The sequence below is a fragment of the Lipotes vexillifer genome, unplaced genomic scaffold, assembly GCF_000442215.2.
Source record: "Lipotes vexillifer unplaced genomic scaffold, Lipotes_vexillifer_v1.1 scaffold1396, whole genome shotgun sequence".
Lineage (NCBI taxonomy): Eukaryota > Metazoa > Chordata > Mammalia > Artiodactyla > Lipotidae > Lipotes > Lipotes vexillifer.
The window spans coordinates 587,953-613,404 of NW_006777671.1; the positions used below are offsets into that span (position 1 = coordinate 587,953).

General features: G+C 41.3%; 1 protein-coding gene across 1 annotated transcript in view; it reads left to right on the top strand.

Annotated features, from left to right (window-relative positions):
- Positions 1-25,452, top strand: part of MAML2 (mastermind like transcriptional coactivator 2) — a 363,852-nt gene that overhangs the window by 227,900 nt on the left and 110,500 nt on the right. The window contains exon 2 of the mRNA XM_007451252.1: positions 14,082-15,596. Coding sequence (XP_007451314.1) covers positions 14,082-15,596 — 1,515 coding nt within the window. The remainder of the gene's footprint in view (positions 1-14,081; positions 15,597-25,452) is intronic.

Genomic DNA, 25,452 nt, shown 5'->3' on the forward strand with positions numbered 1-25,452 from the left:
TCCTGCATCTCCGTGAGCACCTCACCTCTTGCCCGGTACCTGTGATGGACAGTTCCCTGAGGACCTAGTTGTCACTCTAGTGTTTCCCTGCAATAATTCCCTAGCATGAAATGGAAGTTTTCTCTGGTGAACGCATTTCATAAACAGTAAAGCAAATTTGATTCACTTATTAGCCAGGCAACCTTGGTCAACTTGTTTAAATTTTTGTAGCCTCATTTTTATAATCTATAAAATGAGGTTCCTTATATCTCCTCTCAAGGTTGTTGTAAGGATTTAATAGTAATAATAATAATAATAACAGTTGGTATTATTGGCCATTTCTATGTGTCAGGGCTGTTTTAAGCACTCTACATGAATTTATTTAATCTTTGCATCAGCTTTATAAGTATCATTATTATATACATTTTACAGGTGAGAAAATCAAGGTACAGAAGTTAGGTAACTTGCCCATGGTCATAGTGATAGTAAGTAGGGAAGCTGGAATTCAATGAGATGATATATGGAAAGTACTTTCTATTGAGTAGACACCCAGTGAACGCTGTTGGTTCTTCCTCTTTTCTGTTGTATGCTGAACACTCATCCAAGTTTTGTTGAGAGACCCAGAAGACTAGATGAAAATAATAGCTGATATTTATTAAGCCTTAATTATTTGCCACATTTTGAATACAGACTTTATAGACATTATCTCATTTGAGACTCACTACAACTACTGAGTGGGAACTGTTATATCCATTATACAGAGAAGGAAATTGAAGCTCAGAGAGGTTAAGTAAACTACCCAAACTATCTCGTAGAGGACAGAGCCAGGACTTAAATCCAGGTCTCTTGTGCCAAAGCTCGGGCTCTTAACCACTACAATGTATTGCCTCAGAAGACATCAGAAGACACAAAACAGTGTTTACAATCTTGTGGGGGGCACTGAAAAAGGTATAATAACAGTTATAAGCCAAAAGCCTTAAATACACGAGGAAAGCAAACCATGGATAGAGTGGCTTACTGGGGCACAAAATAATAGAGCGGTGATCACAATTAGGCTCTGAGAAGGAGTGAGTTTTGAGCTGGAATTTGAGGACAGTGAAAGAAATGCACTGGTTGAAGAGAAAAACCCTCTTTGAGAGTGGAATGACGTATATGGAGACATGACAAATGCAGAAAACGAGTCATGGATAAAGAAGTATTTTATCCTCTAGAAATCTAACTAGTGGATACAAAATATTAATCTCAAGCCAGGTACAGAGAAGAAATGTATGTTTGGGGGTAGGGGCTCAAGTCCCAGAGGCATCAATCCTGCTGACAACCGGATTAAAAGCAATTTACAAGGTGGCAGTTGGTGAGCTTTCTCAGTTTAAATCTGTCCTGTGTTGTATCTAAAAGGCAAATGAAATAAATAGTAGCAATATTTTTTGAGGATTAGGAGCTTTCTGAGTTAAGACTATGCTTTTAATATTTTAAGCGGACTCAAGCAACACAGTAAATAGTTTTCTTTGCAGAATGGTGCAAAATGAGCTCTTTTATTTGTCTGATTTATCCCATGGCCATTTATAATGGGGTGAACAGTTTTTTGTTTTTTGTTTTTCATCAGGGAACAGTCAGTTAGCAGTTAACCCAAGGCCCAGGTTAGTACATTCTCCTCTCATTTTTTAAAAAATGATGAATATTGACTTATCATGATATGAATTGGCAGAAAGGAACGGTAACATATTCCTGTTTGAAGATACGTTTTGGGAATTCCCTGGCGGTCCAGCGGTTAGAACTCTGTGTTCTGACTGCCGAGGGCCCGGGTTCGATCCCTGGTTGGGGAACTAATCCCACAGGCCATGCGGCACGGCCAAAAAACAAGAAAAAATAAATAAGTTTCAAGAAGAACGTAAGCCTATCCTGGGAAACAGAGGTTCTCATCATCTGCAAAAAGGCTTTCTGCTCAGCCTACTGCTTTGACAGAGAGACTTACTGTTGCTTCACAATTTTGACTTGTTTAAAGTTTTATTTTCCAATCTAGGTGGGTTTATTTTCCCTCTTCAAAGAATATGGCCACACATGAAGAATTGGAATCTGTCAGGTGGAGAATTCATCTCAGTCATATAATTACTGGGCTGAGCAGGTTAGATCAAAGTGAGGGCCTTGTTTTGCTATAGGACATTGCTTCAAAGAGCAGTTAAACTGCAAACAATATAAAGGCTTTATTGTCCCCCCCCCCATTTAATGTCATTTAAATCATCAAGAATCATTTCCCATAAATGTATGGCAAATAGTGGGATTTTAATTCCTGCTTGAAAAAATCTGCTTTCAGACCTTCCTGGAAAGCAAAGGAAGTTTTCTATCTGCCATTATACATTCACATTTCCGGGCATGAAAGCCTTAAATTGCCCGAAGTGTAGGTTTTGTTTTTGTTTTTTCAATTATAACCAAATATCTCTGTAAACCTCTTCATGTTTCAGAGAGCCAGTTAAGCAATTTCCCCTTAGATGTGTCTTTGATGTGAAAATAAACATAGGCTGGAGTGAAAGCTGAGGTCTCTCTAAAGGAACATCTCTCTGTATGGTTCACGGTTACTCAGACTAACATTAGACCAGAGAAAACACACAACAACACCCTGTATCGAACCTTGATACAGTTGCTATAAGAAAAATATTTCTTCAAAAGTTTCAAAAGAATGGTGACATCAATGCCAAAAACATCAAAGGAGCTGTTTGGTGCTTTCAGGTACTTTGCCAAACTACCTTCTAAATGCTGCTTAACATTCCTTTGTAATGGAGTTAAAGATGAGCCTGAAATTGCAGGGACCTCTTAAAAGGTCGGTTCGTCTCTCCCGCCTCTGTCTCCAGGTGATAGCATCCAAACCAGTTAACACGTTGCAGACCTGGGTTGTCTAAACATGATTCAGATGGAAGTTTTATGTTCAGGATGTTCTTGTGCATCGAGGGGAGAATTGGTGGAGATATCATCTCTGGACCTCCCCTGGGTATGCAATGTTGAGCTATGTGAAGACAATGGGAACCTTGTTAAGAATCCTGCTGTCATGGAACAGCCGCCCTCATTCTTAATTCATAACGCTCTCCTTTCATAAAGGCTGTGGAAGAGCTGGGTTAATGACCACACGTGGCAAGTTGAAAGAGAAACCAAAATAAATGTGTGCATTTAGCCTCTGCTCTGCTTTTCAATTTTAATCAGTCAAGAAAAATGTGCATTTACCTTATGAAGACTCTAATTGGAACGTAATTTTTGGCTTTATTACATCTTTGTTTTAGTTGGGAATCGTTTGTTGTAAGTGACAGAAGCCCCCTTGAAGTATCATAAGGAAAAAGAAAGGTGTAGGTGTGTATGTTGGGGGGAGATTTATTGGAAGGTTACAGGGCATCTCAATTACGGCAAGTATAATTGACTCTCCCAAAGGGCTGGAACCAGAAATTGGAAAGCTTCAGGAATCTCTCTGCGTCTCTGTCTCTCTCCCACTCCTTCCTCTCTCCCCCTCTCTTTCAGCGTGGTTTCTCATCCTGGCTTTACTCTGGGCATCAGTTTCATTCTCCCATCTCTGTAGACTCACTTTCTCTGTCTCTCATTGTACATGACTGAGAATGATTTCAGTACAGGCAGCCCTACATCTCTCTCATTTCAAGTGCACAAAGACTATTGAGAAGGTCTTGTTTCAATTTCTGATTACTAGAAAAGCATTGAAATGGTTCAACTTGAATCAAATGTTCCCCTTGATCCAGTCTGCTTGGGGCTCAGGGAGATGGGATGTCCCACTGTCAGAAGCAAGCCCCACTACCGGATTCTCAGAGAGGTGTGGTTATTTAGCATGGGCAGACATACTGAATAACATGTTTGCATCAATCTTAATTATATAGATAATATATGTTCCTATATAGAAAAATTAGAAAACACAGACATATGAGCAAAGTGGGAAAAACAATCATCATCCTGCCACCAGAAAGTACTTCAGAATCTTGAAGTGTTTCCTTCTAGACATTTTATTTTGCTTTAAATAATCTTTTTGACCGCCTATTTGCTTGAGTTACACTAGAGATGAGTTACAGTTGTCACCAAGATAGACACAGCTCAAGCCTCCCTCTCTAGGGCTTATTGGGAGATAGATAGGGCTTACATGGGAGACAGACTTAAAAATTGGAAGCAAATGAATACAAATATTAGGAAATTGTAATAAACACTGTAAAGGAAACAATCAGGAGGTTGAGTTGGAAGACAATCATGAGAGCATATTTTAGGTAGGTGGTCATGGAAAACCTCTGCTGGGGTCACACTGAAGAAAAAGAAGGAGCTACCTACGATAAGAGTGAGAAGAGGTAGAGGAGGTGGAGAGTTACAGAGCAGAAGACGTGAAGCTGAAATCACCTTTTGTGTTTGGGGGAATTAAAAAAAAATAATATGGCTGGAGCTTAGGTGTGAGAGGACCATCCCTTTTGTTGCTATGAGGAGAACACACTGGGATGGGCGGGGGCTGTGTGGGGAATAGATTGGGTTGGGGAGAGGCAAAATGTAGGGTCAGATTCTCAGAATGGGGTTGAACAATACTTGGTACCTCACTGTGCATGAAGCAGAGGGGGCGTGAGGAAAAAGGAAGAATGTGGTCCGAGAGAATTAAGCTAGGAAGAATAGAAACCCTTAGTACCTATTTAAGTCAAATAAGCCCTTTAGGATGAGGGAGAAATGCTGCCACGGAATTAGGAGTGGCTGGGTTTTATACTGGTATTATTTTACAAAAAAGTGGGGACTCTTCAGTACCTGGGTTCAAACCCCAAAATAATGAATTGCAACAATCCTGGGATGGTGTGAGGGCATTCTCTCTGCCACCTGGGTTTTCCTGATATTCACATTGGCCAACGTTTTGGAATAAATCCAATTCCCACAGGCATAAGGAAAGAAGAGCAAGCTCTTAGAACACCGGTGCTCTTCCTTTCACTCCAGTATCTCTCAGCTCTGCCCCAGTTCCCAGCAGCTCTGCAGCTGGACAAAGAATTGCTAAGAATCAGCCCTATGGTTTATGAAGCCCTGTGGTATGATTCACGGCCAATGGCAGCGAATCATAGACGTCCCATAAACTGATTCATCTAACGTTCCAAGACCACTGACTGCCCAGTAAGTCAAATCATCCGCCAGTCAGCGAGCTAGTGCTGGACTGAGGTTGTGTGAACACATGAGATGCTCTCTCTTCCACTGACTCCTTGGAATCACACTGAAGTGAAAAACTCACAGACCTGAATCAATTACCAAAGACAATATTAGACAGAAAGTGCTAAAATCATTAAAGCAGGAAGAAAGAACATGAGGGAAAGTAGGAGCGCAAGGCCTCACAGAGGAGATACACTGACCTTGAGCTAGGCCCGTTAGAATGAAAGCTTCCAGACTGGGCCCTCCAGCTAAGGAGGAGAGAGAAGCCACTTGATTAATGGTACTTAATACATTGTACATTCTGCTGAGGAGGACATTTAGAGATTTCCAGAGAATTGCCAACATTTTAGACATAGCATTTTTGGGGGATTTGCTTCGATATATTTTGGGCAAAAAGTGAGTCATGATTAAAGTATTTCATGCACAAAGTGGTTGGGTTTTTCAAGCTTTTATAGAATATTCTGTTCATTTTCTATTAAACACAGAGGGTCCATCTCTGAAAGGTGGCCCCAACCAGCCCCTGCTTTATGATGATTGTAGCAACTAGTCAGGAAGACCAAGGAGATAGTCATCAGGATAATCACACTGGTTACCACTAAGTGGATCTAGAATGACACTGTTTAAGCTAGTAGACAATATGGCAAAGTACTTCTACCTTGAATTTTCTAATTTAATTTCAACATTCTCCTGTTGTTAGACAACAAGTTTTGTTACACTGTCACTAGCAGTGTAGCAGAATATCATAAAACAATCGTATCATTTGCATATTTGGGGGTGTATTTCCTTGGAAGGGAGAGGGATTCCTTTCCTCTCTTTCCAGACAAAGGCCACTCTCCTTCACAGCTAATCCCATACACACCTCGGCATAGCAGCCATCACATTGCACTGTTCCTTTTCGTTTTATTTCCAGACAGACTGGTACACTCCTTTTTGTTTGTTTTTATCAATTCTCACATTTATTGAGCACTATGTTCTAAGACCAAATTTTGCAGGCTCTTTATGTGCTCTAGCTACTTGGTCCTCACAACAACCCTAAGACATCGACAGCCTCCCAGAATATATACTTGGTGCTAAATAAATATCTGTTGAATGAATGAGTAAACAGATGCCATTTTACAGATGAGGAAAGGTTCGTTTTGTTGTCTTCAGTTTGCCTTTGTCTAGCACATGCTGGCATGTAACAGTCAGGACAGCAGGAAGCCTCACACAGGCTCAGACTCAAGTTCTGCCTCTTCTACTGAAAAAAGAGCCACCAGTGATGGAGCGCTGCCCTGAGCTGGGAATGCTGCTGGTGCTTTACTTACATGGTTCCTAATCCCCCTAAAACGCCATCCTACAGGGAGGACAGTGACTGGTTCAAGCTCAGTGAAGAGGAGGGAAGTAGCATTCACATCCCAGGTTTACTAGCAGCTCAATTCCATGTTCCTTTGAGATCCCGCAGCCTCCCGTTCATCTTGATAAAACAGGATGTGTAAAATATATGATAGTACTTATATGTGGAATCTAAAAAAATGATACAAATGAACTTATTTACAAAGCAGAAACAGACTCACAGATGTAGAAAACAAACTCATGGTTACCAAAGGGGAAGAGGGGAGGGATAAATTGGGAGTCTGGGATTAACAGATATACACTACTATATGTAAAATACATAAACAACAAGGACCTACTGTATAGCACAGGGAACTATATTCAGTACCTTGTAATAACCTGTAATGGAAAAGAATCTGAAAAAGAATCTATATATATGTATGTATAACTGAATCCCTTTGTTGTAGACCTGAAACTAACACAACATTGTAAATCAACTACATTTCAATAAAAAAAAAATAAAAATGGGATGTCTACCACTCTGAGACAGTGTGGCATGGGTTCTCATCTCTTTTCTCTCAGTGAATGTTTTGTGAGTTGATGATAAACTTGGAACATTCTCCAAGGGGAAGGGCTAGAAGTGTGCAAACTGAGAAAATGCTGTAATGAGACGTCCTCACTCTGCCCTGCAATGAGGAGTGTGTTTCTGAGGCAATTTCCATCTCTTCTGGTTACTCTTCTACAGCAGCCATGAACAATAAGAAGGGGGCAGAGAGGCACTAAAGAAGTTTTGAATGTGGGACTCTTTGGCATGTAGTGTCTTTAGAAGGACAGTGTGTTGACTTGTTTTCTCTACAAAGATCCTGAATTTACAGTGCTCTGGCTTCTATATAAAACTTTGTCTTTGGTTTCATTAAAAACATAGCTATTTTATTGACTTAAGTGGTCACATTTCTCAGAGTCCAGACCTTATGGAACAAAGTTATGGGACAAATTTTCCAGATAGGTCTAACATGCCTTCCCTGACACCTTCCACCAAAAAAATAATAAAATCAAATAATAAATCACACTTTATTCTGAAGGAATACAAATGGAAGTTCCTAAAAATTATACAGGAAGTATCATTTACATGGGACATTGAGTCAAGGTGGGGATTAGAATTGCACCCCAGGAGGCTCAGCACCACCTGGAATCCATCACAAAGCTTCACACACACCTTCACGTTTGGTTTACATGGATGACAACGTTGTTTCAGTTCTCAGAGCTTCTCATTCCTTGACTTCAGGGTTCAGAAGAAAGTGATCACTCAAGCAAAGCTCTAGTGGAACCATTAAACTGCTGGTGAATTGGATATGAAGATATTTACCACAACCTTCTTCTTACCATTGTTTTACTGCTCAGTTGTTAGAAGGGTCCAGCTTCTCAAGTACTGAGATCATCCAACAAACTACTATTTGAACATGTGTAATATGCCCAGCACTGTGGTTAGTACTAAAAGGAGCCAGTCAAGTATAAGACACAGTGCCCAAGCTCAAAGACCTTAAAATCTAGCTGGGCAAATCTAATTACTATATGGACATAAAACAATACCTCGCAATACAGGGAAGCACTGTGGAGAAGCTCTGAACTCTACAAGGGCTAAATAAAAAGTAGGAGCTTTTTGATGTCTTCAGCAAAAGCCTTATAACCCCATCTAGTTTGTTTGGGGGCAGGAGAGCCAAGGAAGAATCACTCTTACCTTCAAGTACTGTGATGAGCTGGAATTTGCTGTTTCAGGATCCCAAACATTTTTACTTCAAGAATCAAATCGAGTCATAAATTATTGGGGGAGTTGATCTCTTTCTCATATTACCTATTCTGAACCCTATCTCTAATCAGCCATGAGTAAAGTGGCCTGAGGAACGCTTACAGAGGATGGGACCAAGGTATTCCCTTAAGTATCCAAGCAGCGGTAAATTTGGTTCTCATGTTGATTTCTTTTTGAGAAAGACAGAAATCTTCTTGAGGAAAAAAAATGTGACCTATGGACTGAATTGTTACCTTTGTGTGGCATATTCCCTGTTTCTAGGGCAGCACAGGAGACAAAGAATGCATTTATTTGTGGAAAGGGATAGGGGGCAGGGAAAGAAACAGAAACCAGAGGATTGTGCAATAATGGCGTTCTTAAATCCCTCCAGGAAGTTTGTGTTTCTAGTCCTTTGGAAGAGTAAAGCACAGCTGTTGAAAAAGGAGAGTTTACCAGGGGACTGCAGCCCTGATGCCACTGTGTATTGGATTTTCCTTGTCCATATGCTTCTCGGCACCTCCATTCGCAGCCCTTGGGGCAGGCAGGCCACTGTGTCTGGGCCCTGCCCTGAGCAGGCCTACCCCTTCCCCCAGTAAAGACCGCAGGCCTCAAATAGCACGGAGGTGTTCAAGGAGAAGAGTCAGAACAAGGATGAGAGTAAAAGGAAACAGTCTGCTGGGTCTCAGCGAAGGGAAATACACTGATTCCTGTGTCATATGCAAGCCAGACGAGACTTGCTGTGTTGAAATCCTTCCCAAAAGAAGCCCTTTTCTTGGATGGCTAGTGAAAGGGTGATATTGTATGCATAATCTCACAAATTAAGCATAATAATTTTGGGGAGCAGGTTTATTGTACAAAACAAAATGTGCCTCTCAGTCCATCTAGAAAAAGTATAAATATTGAAATGTAGCACTCATTTGAAGCCTTTACATGCTGCCACGAGCTTAGCCATCTGCATTTCTCTCACATGCCAGGGATCATTGGACAGAACCCTCTCTGCATGCTCAATAAATCTTTTTGAATGACCAAGTGACCCTTTGTCTCTTCCCTTTCTTCTGTTGGAGCCTCGAGAGTGATGTCCTGAGCTTTCACCATCAACCTCCAACCAATGATGTCACCATCCTCTCCTGCCATCCATCTCTATGAGTCCTGAATGCCCTTACCCTTGCCCTGTGCATGCCATATGTCTTCATTCTGTTATCCTTCTATCTTGGCTCTCTGTGTCCCCTGTGTTGAGAACAGTGTTGGCATGTGGCAAATTGAAGGCCAAAGGAAAGCAAGCAGTGTAGTAAGTGATTCAGAAGGAGGCCTTTGGAACCAGACCCAGGTTGCCAACCTGCTTCCATATCATGCACTATGCAATCTTAAAGTCAGAAGCTGCAATTTCTTCACGTGAAAATGAAGATCAGGATACATGTTCAGAGAACTGTGAGAAGATTAAATGGGACTCTACACCACTTTTGTTTTAAGAGCACCTGTCTTAAATTAAGTATTCAATACATAGGAGTTCTGAGGTGAGAGCCTTTGGGGGCCCTCTTGCTTTTGAGGGCCCCTTCTTCCTTATAAAAGTTTTTAAAATTATATTTTATGACTGTGTTGACATCAAGATATTACTATATATATATTAAAACATTTCCTCAAACTAAAATTTCAATTTTTCTTCCATACTAAATTAAATTATATTTTCATGGGCCCCTAAGACTACTGTAGACCCTGGTCACTGTGCCTACCCAGCCTAATGGGTAAGTTAGCCCTGGTGAGAGATTTGTTCTGGAGTTTCTTTCCTCTACCCTTTCAATGTTATTAACTGCTTTCTGGAAATTGCTTGTCCCCTCTGGCTTTCAGGGTATATGCTGCCCTTATACTTCTACCTGCCCCCCTCCCGTCTTCCCCAGCCACCTGGAAGGTCTACACTGTGGAGCTCCCAACTTCCCTAAACCAGCTGCCATCTTTCTTGATGTAAACCCATGTCTTCATTCCTCTGACTGAGTCTCATTCCCTTAGGACGATTCCTGGCCTGGTAAAGGTAGCATTGAATTTTCTGATAAACTATTTCTCACTGAGGTATTCATGATATGACTCTCTGTGTTCTCTCTTTCCTTCTAGAATACGGTATTTCCATTTTGTCACAGAAATTTTTGAGACTCTATACCACACTTCAAAGCCATATATCCAGTGGAGACATTTTAGTCCAGCAAAGAAAATACTTCAGAGCAAAGATTGAACTTTGAGAATCACTGAGATTGTATTGTGCCTCTACTTCTGTGCATTCATTGGGACTTGGTGACATAACTTTGATTAGAAGCTTCTACAAGGCAGGACATAGACTATCCCCAAAATTCTCTTGGTAAATATCATGCCTGATGAAGTCCTAATGGAATCTCTTTAACCATGGGGATGTCTTCCATATGTCACTGAGAAGGACTGCTGTTTCCCACCTTAAGTCATCCATCCAGCTATGCTTGGTGGTGACTTTACGCCATGATACATATGCCTAAAAAACAATTCTCACTCCCTCATTGTCTATTATTTTCTGGGTTCAGGCAGGAAAGTGTTCTCAGAGATAATCCTATTTATAAAGGAGGGAACTGTGGTCCATAGAAGAGAAATAACTTCCTGAAATAGCAGAGCAAGTAATGCCAGAATCAGGACTAGATCAGGGCTAGCCTCCTCAATACCTGCGTGTGGGCACCATTTATTTATCTCTGTCAGGGCCTGGGGTACCATTTACTCCCCAGCACAGGCTCAGCAGTGGGAATCCTTGGTTTGGTGCCGGGCTTTATTGCTTAGTGTTTGTGTGACCTTGAAGAGTTCCTCAGTCTCCCAACCTCAATTTTCTCATCGCTAAAAGGGAGGGGAGAGGGTAGAAATAGTATCAACCTTATAGAGTTGTTGTTGTGAGGATTCTTAGAGTTGTTCTGTGAGAATTAGATGCGATTATCCATACAAAAAGCTTAGCACGATGGCTAGCACCCAAGCCCTCAATAAATGACTTTGTTGTTGTTGTTATTACTATTATTACTACTACTACTGCTACTACTGCTACCACCACCGCTAATTCTATTACTCCATCTCCAACCCTGGTGGCTTAGAGAAAGTCCTGGAGCTGCTTCCCAGAGTATGTACTGAACTGCCCAGGGAGTGGTCTGAGCAGTAGAGAATCTGGCAGAACAGGTTTTTTCAAAGCAGTGGAAAATAAATCAAAAGCAATAACCCAAACCTGGAAAAAGAATGTTTTCCTTTGTTTTTTCTTTACCAGTTGTGGAAAAAACCTTCAAAATGTAACATGCTGAAATAAATCAGCGTGACCTCTCTTAAGGTAACACGGCTGACCCTCTTTGGTCTGTGCTCTTCCTGACCGCCTATGGACAGACGGTGACCACTTTCAGTTTGTGCCAAATGCAGTGATGGCTGACAGTGTTCTGTGATGATGTTGGCCTATATCAGTGAATAGACAAGATTAGGAGTCAGGGAAACATGGAGAGACAGCAAAGATGAGGGGAACAAAAGCTTCACAGCCAGGTACAAAGGGTACCCTACCCCTTGCTGCAAACTGCTCATCACCAAATGTTAAATCTCATGGGATTTAGTTAGGGCTCTTGGTTGAAAGTAACAGAAGCTCAACTCACATTAGCTTAAGCAACAAGGAGACTTTATTGTAAAGATTCCATAGTGTATCAAGGAAAACAACGAGAGAGGCAGAGCTGGTCTAAGATTGAAATCAGGCCCTCAAATGCTATCAAAATTTGTGTCCTTCCTCTCTGCATCATTCCCTCTCTTTCCACAGACTTATTTCCTCTATGGCTGTGGTTGGCTTAATGGAACAACACTTCACAAGTTTTATAAATGACTGTGCAGCTACCCAAAGAGAGCCTGGTCTCACTTTCTCCGATTTCAGAATTCTCATGGAAGGAATGATTGGCCCAGCTTGGGTCAGTTTCCTTTTTCTGATTGCCCATTAGCAGTGGTAAAAGGTAAACATTGGTTATACCAGCATGGTACATCGACCATAACTATACACACTTGTGAAGGGGCAAACCCACAGGTAATGGATTACTGAAACAGGTATTGAGGAACTACATGACAAGAAACATACCATTCACACTCAGCTCTAGATTGCATCCCCGCCATTCCCTGATTCCTCATCATGTGACGAGAGATCCAGGATATCTCTGTGCTCACTACCCCCTCCCTCTTCGTGCAAGGCAGACCCTAGCCCTGAACAAGGTGACTCCAGCATCATATAGTAGAAGTGACACAGACTTTAGAACTATGCAGACCTTGAGTTAAAGCCCAGGTCTACCACTTATAGTGGGCAAGTTATTTAGCCTCCCTGAGCCTTGGTTTCCTTATCTATAAAATAACGCATATCTAATGGAGTTGTTGTAAAGACTAAGGAAAATAAAATAACCATATTTAAAGCACTTGGCATATAATAGGTGCTCAGTTACGTTAATTTAATTTTCTAATTAGGTTACCTAGAAATCTTCAGGAGGGTGGGGGAGTGATGGTAAGAGAAAAGGGAGGACAGGAGAAGTGATAGAATTTTATATCTGGGAAGTGTCCTTCTGCCTCAGTAATTTGCAATTATCTTGAGCGAACATTAAATAATTGAAGTGGGTCAGCTGCACTGGGAAAGCCACCCTTTGCTAGATATAGCCTCTCACTTTAGAGGCAAAGCAACAAGGATCTCAAGATCAATGGTGCATGTTTTATGCTTCTTATTAATTTAGTGGTGTGACTGTATGGTCCTTAAATCTCTCTATATAATGTCTGTAGTTAACAGAATACAGTCTTATCACTGAGTGAGTGATTGAAGTACTTTAATATTTTGTTGTTACTGTTGCTGTTTAGAGAGATGCTCCTCTTTCAGAAGGTAGTAAGCCATATTTTTTTATAAACTAAACTTTATTGAGTTCTTACTTCAGTAAGCCCTGTGCTAAATGTTTACATGTCTCATGTCTTCCTATGAGTTAAGTGCTGTCGTCCCCATTTTCCAGGTAAGGAAATTGAGGCTCAGATAAGTCCAGAGCCAGGATCACTTAGCACTCAGTGACAGATTGGAATTTGAGCTCCGCTTAGCCGGTTCCAGAGCCTGAGTTCTTAACCACTATGCGGTACTGCCTCTCTACACCTTGGTTTTGGCTAAGAGATTTCGAGACAGGCCAGATAAAAAATGAATCCCCTGGAAAATCTGTGCTTAGAGTGTCTCATTTGATAAATGATGACCTCATAGCTTCTGCGCACCCACCCAGTATTGCTACAGGGTCTTAAATGCAAAGCTGCAGAATCATAGGAAGAAAAATAGTTAAACAACAGAGAGACTACCTCCTTCGACACGACAACTATTCTGATTACTTACTTAGAGGATAAGAGTGATGATGGGGTTGAATCTGTGAAAAAGAAACTGGAAATTGGGTCCAAGCTTTAGACTTTACAGTGTTTCCCATCTTGGTCAAAATTGTGTTCAGTCCAGTGGCCTGTGGCCGTGTGGGTTATGTGTGCATGCATGTGGAATAGTTTGGCCTGTTCCAGAAAACAACACCACTTTGGTGATTAATCGTAAGCATTATCAATAACTCCCCATGACATGTGAAGGATTCTTCATCCATTGGCCAACGTACCAATCATGGGAACCTCTATGACCTGTCACCCCTCACTGACCTGCTCCTCCAGAAACATTTTGCTCTGTTTGTGCTACTGTAAGTTTCATTGTATTCCAAACTGGGCTTCATTTGTGCCTCCTCCTATGTGTAAATGGAAAAAACATTCAAATATTCTATCTCTTTCGACTAAACGCATATCTTGAAAAATATCTCATGTTTTGTTTTCTTATTCCCCCTCTGTCTTTCAGCTCCAGGGTTCCTTGAAAAGAAAACAGATAGTTAACCTGTCCCCTGCCAACAGCAAGAGGCCTAATGGCTTTGTCGACAACTCATTCCTTGATATCAAAAGAATCCGTGTTGGGGAAAACCTCACTGCAGGACAAGGGGGCCTCCAAGTAAATAATGGACAAAGTCATATGATGTCAGGGACCTTGCCCATGAGCCAAGCACCCCTGAGAAAGACTGCCACGCTGCCAGCCCATACACATTCTCCTGGAAATGGTATGTTCAACATGGGCTTAAAGGAAGTGAAGAAGGAACCGGGAGAGACTCTCTCTTGCAGCAAGCACGTGGATGGTCAAGTGACCCAGGAGAATATTTTTTCTAACAGGTACGGAGATGACCCCGGAGAGCAGCTGATGGATCCCGAGCTGCAGGAACTGTTCAATGAACTGACCAATATATCTGTGCCTCCCATGAGTGACCTTGAGCTTGAGAACATGATCAACGCCACCATAAAGCAGGACGACCCGTTTAACATCGACTTGGGTCAGCAAAGCCAGAGGAGCACTCCCCGGCCGTCCTTGCCCATGGAGAAGACAGTGATCAAAAGTGAATACTCACCCGGCCTGACCCAGGGCCCCTCGGGCTCTCCTCAGTTGAGGCCTTCATCCGCCGGCCCTGCGTTCTCCATGGCCACCTCGGCCCTCTCTGCTTCCTCCCCGATCCCTTCAGTCCCTCAGAGCCAGGCTCAGCCCCAGACGGCCTCAGGAGCAAGCCGGGCCCTGCCGAGCTGGCAGGAAGTATCCCACGCCCAGCAGCTCAAACAGATCGCCGCTAATCGTCAGCAGCACGTCCGGATGCAGCAGCACCAGCCGACCAGCTGGCCAGGCTTGCCCTCTTCAGCGGGGCCCTCCCCGGGTCCATTTGGGCAGGAGAAAATCCCCAGCCCCTCTTTTGGCCAGCAGCCATTCAGTCCCCAGAGCTCCCCCATGCCGGGGGTCGTGGGCGGTGGCAGCCAGTCCAAGGTCATGGCGAACTACATGTACAAGGCCAGCCCCTCGGCCCAGGGAGGGCCTCTGGACGTGCTCCTGCAGCAGAAGCCTCAGGATCTTAGTCGGAGTTTTATGAACAACCCCCACACAGCCATGGAGCCCCGGCATGGCAGCACCAAGCCTTTGTTTCATTTTAACTCAGATCAAGCCAACCAGCAGATGCCTTCCGTTTTGCCTCCCCAGAGCAAGCCTCCTCTCCTGCATTATACCCAGCCGCAGCCGCAGCCGCAGCAGAGCTCGATTTCAGCTCAGCAGCAGCAGCAGCAGCAGCAACAGCAGCAGCAGCAGCCGCCGCAGCCGCAGCCGCAGCCGCAGCCACAGCCACAGCAGCAGCCACAGCAGCAACCAGCAGCTCAGCCCACCCAACCTCTCTCGAGCCAGCCTTTGCTGAGGTCACCGTTACCACTTCAGCAAAAGATCCTGCTGCAGAAGATGCAGAATCAGCCCATCACAGGACTGGGGTACCAAGTCTCCCAACAACACAGACAGGTAAGGGCTGTGCTCCTCCCAACGCAGAGTACCCAGACACCATTCAGCTTGGTCCTGTTGCTTTGGTTACCATTATGTTTGCACTGGGACAGAATCAAGACCACAAAGACAGCAATGGTGCTGACAGATGCCTCTGAAGACCTCGTGAAGGTTCACTTGAGGCATCTGGAGGCAAGAGCATCTTCCTTGTAGAGCATCACTGTCATTGGGGTCTGTTGTGATCAAAGGCTCTTGCTTATTAAGAATGTTGACTTAGAATCCATGCCTTTAGTGACAAGTCCGGTTGTCAGTTACATTCTGATATGCCCATGCCTGGTTTAGTTGTTCAGTCAATAAATCTGTCATTAAGTCGGCATGCATGCCCTGAGTACCTACCGCATGCATGATGTTGTGATTGTGCTGAGTATTGAAATAAGGCCAGACATGATCTTAAGAGTGTTTAATGACAAGTCTCCACCCACACCAACCAACTGAAATGTCTAAACGCCCAACCCATCATAATGGATCCTGCTGTGATTCCATGCTGGTGCATGACGGGTGAGTATCCACCTTAAATAAGACATGTTCTCTGTCTGCAAGTACAGTCTGGAGAGGTCGACAGGCTTTAAAAACTATCATTTTAATACTGAGTGGAAAGGATAATGACATGGAGCACAAAGCTTGGGTATTTACTAAGCAAGGGGAAATCAGGAAAGGCTGCCGGAGAAGGTAATGTGTGAATTAAGTGTTAAAGCATGAAATTGTCATGACTACCAACAGAAAAAAATCTGTGGTTACCTTATATCCTGTGGTTAACATAAAGCAGAGGTTTTATTCTGCCCCAAACAGGAATCATATGAAGAGATAGCCCTGTGTCTCCAGAGCACACACTGGTGAATCAGTGCCGATCCCCAGGGAACTTGAAAAGAAAAATTCTTCCTGGAATAAGTGAGGGAAGGCAGGCAGGAAGGCTGAATGTTGCTTTGTGCATGTAACTTGACAGATCTGCGTTAGCGTCCAAGCACAAAGACAGCACGTTACCTGTCAAAACAATGTGTCAGGACAGTATGACGGCACAGAGCCTGGTTCCAATCACATTCCTAGAGTAGTTTGTAAGGCTACTGCCCAGAAAAGAATGCCACCAGCACCACAGACTGTGGCCAAGCTAACCTTTGCCTTAGATATATGCCAGGAGAAAACTAGACTCAACTAGGATTCAAGAGCTGTGTCCCAAGTAAACTTTCGGCTCTTAACCACTTACGAAGTGTGTTTTTCTAAATCGTAGATTATGAAGAATGGACTTGGGGTAGAGTCATGTGTATATTACAAAGTTCCATTTTTAGCATGGGTAATTTGGGGATCGTTTAAAAGCAAACAGTATTGTGGAACTACTTTCTAATATTCTGTGTAGCCACTTTGCTGTGGGTGAATCTGGGTTTAAATTCTAACTCTGACATTCTAGCTGTGTGACCTCCAGCAAATTAGTGAGCCTCTCTAAGCCTCAGTTTCCTCACCTGTAAATGAGGATGATAATGTACATCCTAGGATTTTTGGAGAGTAAGTGATGTATCTCTCAGGCGGGGGTCTAGAATAAAGTTGGCTATTATTGTGATTATCATGGAAAGGGCCATACATGATATCAGAATATTTTTCAACATGCATTACTTTTATGTAGGAAGTCCGTTGGAGTAAGTCTCAAATTTTTTTCATAAACAGTACTAGAGGAATAAAAGAGAACTATCTTTAATTCTGTCCAGCAATATGGTGAGTGGGTAGCGATTTACCCTTCCTGGGCCCAGACTTCTGACCATAAAAATGACCATAAATAATGAGATATTAGTAGAAGTTAGCATTTATTGAGTATTTACTCTGTAACTGGCATGACCTCTTCCCCCCTTGATTGTGGTATCTCATTTTACCCATATAAACTACTTACCATTATTCTCATTTTATAGGTGAGGCAAATGAGGCACAGAGAAGTTAAATGACTTTTCCAAAATTACACAGATAATAAGTAGCAGAGCCAGGATTCTGATGGTCTCCTTTGAAGGTTGTACTTTCAGACTTGAGGCTATACCGCTCGCAAGAAGGATTTGCTGGGAAATGAATGGCCATTTGTAGATCATTGTGAAATTCTCAAAAGAAATATTTCTTATAATATCGAGCCATATTTACATAATCTACATAGTAAAGTTTTGGGAGGTTAGAGAAAGTCTCAAATCTCTAATCACCTTCAGAGCTGTTAAAGAAAAGAATAAAAAAAATCTGTGTGACGCTTGACCTTCCTGAGAGTATTATGAAGCTTAACCAAAATAAGCAATTTACAATAGGAAACATAGCTCTTTGGTACCCCATCAGCCCTTCTTTGGGAGCCTTCCTGCCACCTCCAACATCCTCTGTCTTGTTTCCGCCTCTGTTGCTCATATCAACAACTGGCCACCATACTTCTGACCCCTTAGTCCCCATGCCAGCTTCCAGGACCCAAGCACACCAGTGGGTGCTAATGACCAAATCCACAAACATCTTCCAGTGCCTTAGATATTTTTTTTACTTTTCCCAGTGTGTATGACACTTATGATGCCAAGACAATTTTCATCTTTTCAAGAAGGCCCTCAAAAAGTGGTAGAAATCGTGGTGACATGTCCAGCTAAAGGCCTCTTCTATACAGGCAGGCAATGGCTACTCAATCAAAGCCTTATCCCAACCTTGTCAATTGAACTATATTGTCAATTCCGGCTCAACAGTTCCATGAAGTATGACTCTGAAGTGTTCTGTGTCTGAGTTGTGAGCAAGTGTATCAGAGCTTTGTAGTCAAATAAGTGTTACCCTCTTGAAAGCATTCACCTTTGAAGGGGTTGGATGCATTCTAATAATGGTGCTATTGTTCAATACAGTTGCAGAGTTTTTCTCTAGGGATTGTCTTCAGAGCTTTTAGCACATTGAGTGGATTGTTATCAATGCAGTAATATTCATCTTGTTGGGGTTATTTTTGAAAACAGTCAAGCAGAGTAATGCTGCTTTGGGTCAAAAAAACAAAGAATAACTATGATGGGATAGAACTGCATTTCAAGTTTGGTTTGTGAACTTTCCCTGAAGGCAATAAAGAAAGTAAATGAGTTGCTTCCCAAGTTGATAATTTTGAGAAGTAATTTTCATTTGCATGTACCTATTTCTAGGTTCTTCCATTTTTGTTGTCTCATCCGGTATATTGCTAAGTATTCTAAACTCAGAGAGAGTAGTTTTAACTCTGCCATTCATAGTAGACAGTACAAATCTGTGTTCTCATCTCAGATTAGCCAAATCACTGATACTCATGACCAAAGCCATAGGAGGGAAGGAAATTAAGCAATTCTTAAGTTTATCAACTAAAGCATCCTGAACGAAAACAGTAGTCACGAATTTTTTTTCTGCGTGTCATACTCACTTTATGTCAAACACAGCAAGATTAACTAGTGGGATATGTTAATTGGGACAGTCTAGCCTTGGGAATGGTGAAAATCTTGGTTCTCTGCTACAAAATGATAGATTGAATTTGTTGATCGGTTGTTTAGAATTTACCAAGTAGACTGTGCAAAGATGGCCTTCTCTTCACCTTTCAGAACTCTGAACCCAGATAGGGCTGCATGCTCAGGCAGGGACTGAAATTGGGGGAATTCATATGTTCCTCTCCCTTTATTGGGTACCTGCCCACCTCTGCTCTCCTAGATGTGAATGGCGCCCGAGAGATAGATGGAGCATAATCGAATTGTTGGAGACATCTTTATTGTTCTGTGCCTGGAGTAGTTTTAAATAATCCCTTCTCTGGAGACTGCAAGAACAAATGGTATTTGGTGTTTCACAAAATGTCTTTAGCAACTCTGTCTTGCTAGTATTTGGGGCTTGGCAAATGGAAATACCTCCTGGCTATAATTTTCGTCTTTTTCCGATTGGAAGGTTATGGGAGAGGGCAGGAGAGGGATGTAATGCATGCAGTTCTGATTTATCTTCAAGTCACTGAATACTTGTTTTAAGGTGTGAAAGAATTATTGGTTGACCAGGGCTCATGAGAGTTCAATCCAAAGCCCTAACCTCTTGCACTAGAAAATGGTCTTTTTCAAAGCTGTATAATCAGACACTTAAAAGTGTGAATTTTTTTTTTGTAACATTAGAGCCATGAAACTCAAGTGGATTCTATATTTGGTTTAGAATTCTCCCATCTCTAAAAATTCTGAGAGGGAAGGCAGCCAGTGAATGGATAGTTTGTTATGACCAAAACATAAATTTGTACATTTCCTTTTTAGTTTAAAGCCAAGCTCCTCAATCGTATATTAGGAACCTCACCCCACTCTCTCTACCTAGCCAAGTTTATCCTTCAGTGCACTATATATCAACCCTTGGCATAAATCAAGCAATGTTCTCGTCCCTTCGTCTTTAAGTTAATCTTGTGTATAGCTAACCTTAAAGATGAACATTCAGAAGATTGTTTCCCAGTTGGTCTAGCCGAGGGTGGAGGAATGAGGACTCACTGTAGCTGTCATATACTGACAAAACTTCTAAATCCTTATAATTGCCCAGAGAAAGTGCCAGAGAAGAGATAGAACCTTCATTCAACTGGGAGTGCCTTTTCTAATAGGAAAATAATTATGAATTCAGAGTTCTGCAACAATATAACATCCAAACCACCCCTTTGCTGGGGGCTGGGGGTTGGCTAAAGGGTCAGCCAATTAGGCTAGTGTCAGGGTTTGGTTTGAGGGGCAGAATCAGGTGAGAGGAAGTCAGGAGCATGAACGGCCAAAGACAGAACCCAGCCAAAATCCTAAAAAAGCTAGGAAACAAAATCAGTCAGTATACTCAGAACTGAGGAGTGAATCTAAAAGATGGTAACAAACCCATGATTTCGTAAGTGACCTAAAATCTAGAGTGTAGTTAGGATAGAGACCCAGGAGATGCTAGGTGGTCATTACAAATGACCCTTGACCATTTGGTGATTTCCATTATGACTTACCTTGGCGGATTATGCTGGCAAAAGGGAAGAGTTCTGATACAGATATACTGAGGGCTGTTCATGGCAAGCCAGGAGCATTGTTTTTATATTTTCATTTTATCTCTGATATTTCATCATTTATCTTTTAAGTTTACGAAAGAAACAAAAATTTGTTTTTAATACTCCATGAAATTAGTGCTAAGGCCAGGATCCAGAGTGAATTTCCAGACACACGTTAATATAATTTATACTGAAGACTTTTTTTTTATTGGAGTATAGTTGATTTACAATGTTATGTTAGTTTCAGGTGTACAACAAAGTAAATCAGTTATACATATACATATATCCACTCTCTTCTAGATTCTTTTCCCATATAGGCCATTACAGAGTATTGATTAGGGTTCCCTGTGCAATGGAGTAGGTCCTTATTAGTTATCAATTTTATATACAGTAGTGTGTATATGTCAATCCCAATCTTTCAGTTTATCCATCCCCTGCCTTACACCCTGGTAACCATTTAGAAAACCAGTTTGTTTTCTACATCTGTAACCCTATTTCTGTTTTGTATATAAGTTCATTTGAACCCTTTTTTTAGATTCCGCATATAAGTGATATCATATGATACTTGTCCTCCTCCGTCTGACTTACTTCACTCAGTATAACAATCTCTAGGTCGATCCATGTTCCTACAATGGCACTATTTCATTCTTTTTTATGGCTGAGTAATATTCCATTGTATATATATGTGCCACATCTTCTTTATCCATTCCCTCTATTGATGGACACTTAGGTTGCTTCCATGTCCTGGCTGTTGTAAATAGTGCTGCAGTGAACATTGGGGTGCATGTATCTTTTGGAATTATGCTTTTCTCTGGATATAGGCCCAGGAGTGGGATTGCTGGATCATATGGTAGCCCAATTTTCAGGTTTTTAAGGAACCTGAAATGTTCCTTAAATGTTCCATAGTGGCTGCACCAATTTACATTCCCACCAACAGTGCAAGAGGGTTCCCTTTTCTCCACACCCCCTCCATGACCATCACCAAAAAATGTACTGAAGACTCTTTTTTTTTTTTAACATCTTTATTGGAGTATAATTGCTTTACAATGTTGTGTTAGTTTCTGCTGTATAACAAAGTGAATCAGCCATATGCATACGTATATCCCCATATCGCCTCCCTCTTGCACCTCCTTCCCACCCTCCCTATCCCACCCCTTTAGGTGGTCACAAAGCACCGAGCTGATCTCCCTGTGCTGTGCAGCTGCTTCCCACTAGCTATCTGTTTTACCTTTGGTAGTGTATATATGTCAGTGCTACTCTTTCACTTCGTCCCAGCTTACCCATCCCCCTCATCGTGTCCTAAAGTCCATTCTCTAGGTCTGCATCTTTATTCCTGTACTGCACCTAGATTCATGAGAACCATTTTAATTTTTTTTTAGATTCCATATATATATGTGTTAGCACACAGTATTTATTTTTCTCTTTCTGACTTACTTCACTCTGTATGAGAGACTCCAGATCCTTCCACGTCACTACAAATAACTCAATATCATTTCTTCTTATGGCTAATATTCCACTGTATATATGTGCCACATCTTCTTTATCCATTCATCTGTCCATGGATACTTAGGTTGCTTCCATGTCCTGGCTATTGTAAATAGGGCTGCAATGAACGTTGTGGTACATGACTCTTTTTTTTTTTTTAACATCTTTATTGGGGTACAATTGCTTTACAATGGTGTGTTAGTTTCTGCTTTATAACACAGTGAATCAGTTATACATATACATATGTTCCCATATCTCTTCCCTCTTGCGTCTCCCTCCTTCCCACCCTCCCTATCCCACCCCTCCAGGCGGTCACAAAGCACCGAGCTGATATCCCTGTGCTATGCGGCTGCTTCCCACTAGCTATCTACCTTACGTTTGGTAGTGTATATATGTCCATGCTTCTCTCTCGTTTTGTCACAGCTCACCCTTCCCGCCCCCCCCATATCCTCAAGTCCGTTCTCTAGCAGGTCTGTGTCTTTATTCCTGTCTTACCCCTAGGTTCTTCATGACATTTTATTTTTCTTAAATTCCATATATAGGTGTTAGCATACGGTATTTGTCTTTCTCTTTCTGACTTACTTCACTCTGTATGACAGACTCAAGGTCTATCCACCTCATTACAAATAGCTCAATTTCATTTCTTTTTATGGCTGAGTAATATTCCATTGTATATATGTGCCACATCTTCTTTATCCATTCATCCAATGATGGGTACTTAGGTTGTTTCCGTCTCTGGGCTATTGTAAATAGAGCTGCAATGAGCATTTTGGTACATGACTCTTTTTGAATTATGGTTTTCTCAGGGTATATGCCCAGTAGTGGGACTCCTGGGTCATATGGTAATTCTATTTTTAGTTTTTTAAGGAACCTCCATACTGTTCTCCACAGTGTCTGTATCAACTTACATTTCCACCAACAGTGCAAGAGGGTTCCCTTTTCTCCACACCCTCTCCAGCATTTATTGTTTGTAGATTTTTTGATGATGGCCATTCTGACCAGTGTGAAGTGATACCCCATTGTGGTTTTGATTTGCATTTCTCTAATGATTAATGATGCTGAGCATCCATTCATGTGTTTGTTGGCAATCTGTATATGTTCTTTGGGGAAATGTCTATTTAGGTCTTCTGCCTATTTTTGGATTGGGTTGTTTGTTTTTTGGATATTGAGCTGCATGAGCTACTTGTATATTTTGGAGATTAATCCTTTGTCAGTTGCTTCATTTGCAAATATTTTCTCGCATTCTGAGGGTTGTCTTTTAGTCTTCTTTAGGGTTTCCTTTGCTGTGCAAAAGGTTTGAAGTTTCATTAGGCCCCATTTGTTTATTTTTGTTTTTATTTCCATTTCTCTACGAGGTGGGTCAGAAAGGATCTTGCTGTGATTTATGTGAAAGAGTATTCTGCCTATGTTTTCCTCTAAGAGTTTGATAGATAGTGTCTGGCCTTACATTTAGGTGTTTAATCCATTTTGAGTTTATTTTTGTGTATGGTGTTAGGGAGTGTTCTAATTTCATTCCTTTACATGTAGCTGTCCAGTTTTCCCAGTACCACTTTGTGAAGAGACTCTCTTTTCTCCATTGTATATTCTTGCCTCCTTTGTCAAATACAAGGTGACCATATATGTGTGGGGTTATCTCTGGGCTTTCTATCCTGTTCCATTGATCTATATTTGTGTTTTTGTGCCAGTACCATACTGTCTTGATTACTGTAGCTTTGTAGTATAGTCTGAATTCTGGGAGCCTGATTCCTCCAGCTCCGTTTTTCTTTCTCAAGATTGCTTTGCCTATTCGGAGTCTTTTATGTTTCCATACAAATTGTAAAACTTTTTGTTCTAGTTCTGTGAAAAATGCCATTGGTAGTTTGATAGGGGTTGCATTAAATCTGTAGATTGCTTTGGGTAGTATAGTCATTTTCACAATGTTGCTTCTTCCAATCTAAGAACATGATATATCTCTCCATCTGTTTGTATCATCTTTAATTTCTTTCCTCAGTGTCTTATAGTTCTCTGCATACAGGTCTTTTTTCTCCCTAGGTAGGTTTATTCCTAGGTATTTTATTCTTTCTGTTGCAGTGGTAAAGGGGATTGTTTCCTTAATTTCTCTTTCAGATTTTTCATCGTTAGTGTATAGGAATGCAAGAGATTTCTGTACATTAATGTTGTATCCTGCTACTTTACCAAATTCATTGATTAGCTCTAATAGTTTTCTGGTAGCATCTTTAGGGTTTTCTGTGTATAGTATCATGTCATCTTGTACTGAAGACTCTTGACTGGCAAAATTAGCAGCAGGGATTTTGCTTGTGTCTTGTTAGTGTTCTTTGGTTTGTTCATTTTAACATGAATACCAACACTGTGCCATATATAAATAACCCAAATGGTAGATATTATCCACACTTTTTTAATAGATGAGGACACCGAGGCTTAGAGGGGTTAAATAACTTGCTCAGAGTTGCAGTCAGCACTGGCCCAGTGCTAATAACTACTATGCTGCCTAGGTTAAGGAAATAGGTACAGGTGGTCTGGGTTGTGCTAACAGAGCCTTTTTTGTGATATCTGTTTGAAATTTCACTGTTGTCCACATTCCCAGGTTTTTTCTACCTTAGGCAAAATTTAAGCCAGTTCTGATGCAGTTGCCTTATCTCAATCCACAGATCTCTAGTCTCCTAGTCTGCCCAACTTGGAGCCGGGAACTAAAGATTCCAGGCTAATCTGAGAACTGATCCATTCTTCACTCTAGCAATAGCTTGTATTCATTCACGGAAAAAATATTTGTTGAGTGCTTGCTCTATTTGTTTAGTTCTAGATACTGATACTACAACTGAGAACAAAGATGAAGGTGTGATGTAGTAAGGGAAAAATAATTTTTTTTTAAACTTTTTTTAGATTATAAATAATCAGAATGTTTTCAAATTGAGCTATTTTCATCATATTGCAGACTTATTCTTGCTTCTGTTGCTAGGCTGATTTGCTGCTGGGCTTCCTGGTACCTCTGATCCATGATAAAAATGGAAAAAACCCAAGGGAGTGGATATGTGATTTAGTTTTTAAAGCAAAAAATCCAAAGTCTTTGTTATATTTTTTTAAGTGATAAAGAAAATTCATTCACTCTCTTTTTCTTTAACATCATCCATCAAGATTTTAGAACCTGTTTATGGTCACTGTTAGAGGTTCACAATAGGGTAAGACCATAATTTTTGCATTCATTCATTCATATGATGAGAATTTATTGAGCACTTACAATGTGCCAGGAATTGAAGACTAAAAGATTAAGTGATCCAAAGAACCCTCCTTGCATCCATCAAAAGATCAGGAAGTCATGGTTCCTCTCCTCAATGAGCTTTTGATTAGAAGGAGACATCTGTCCCTAATACT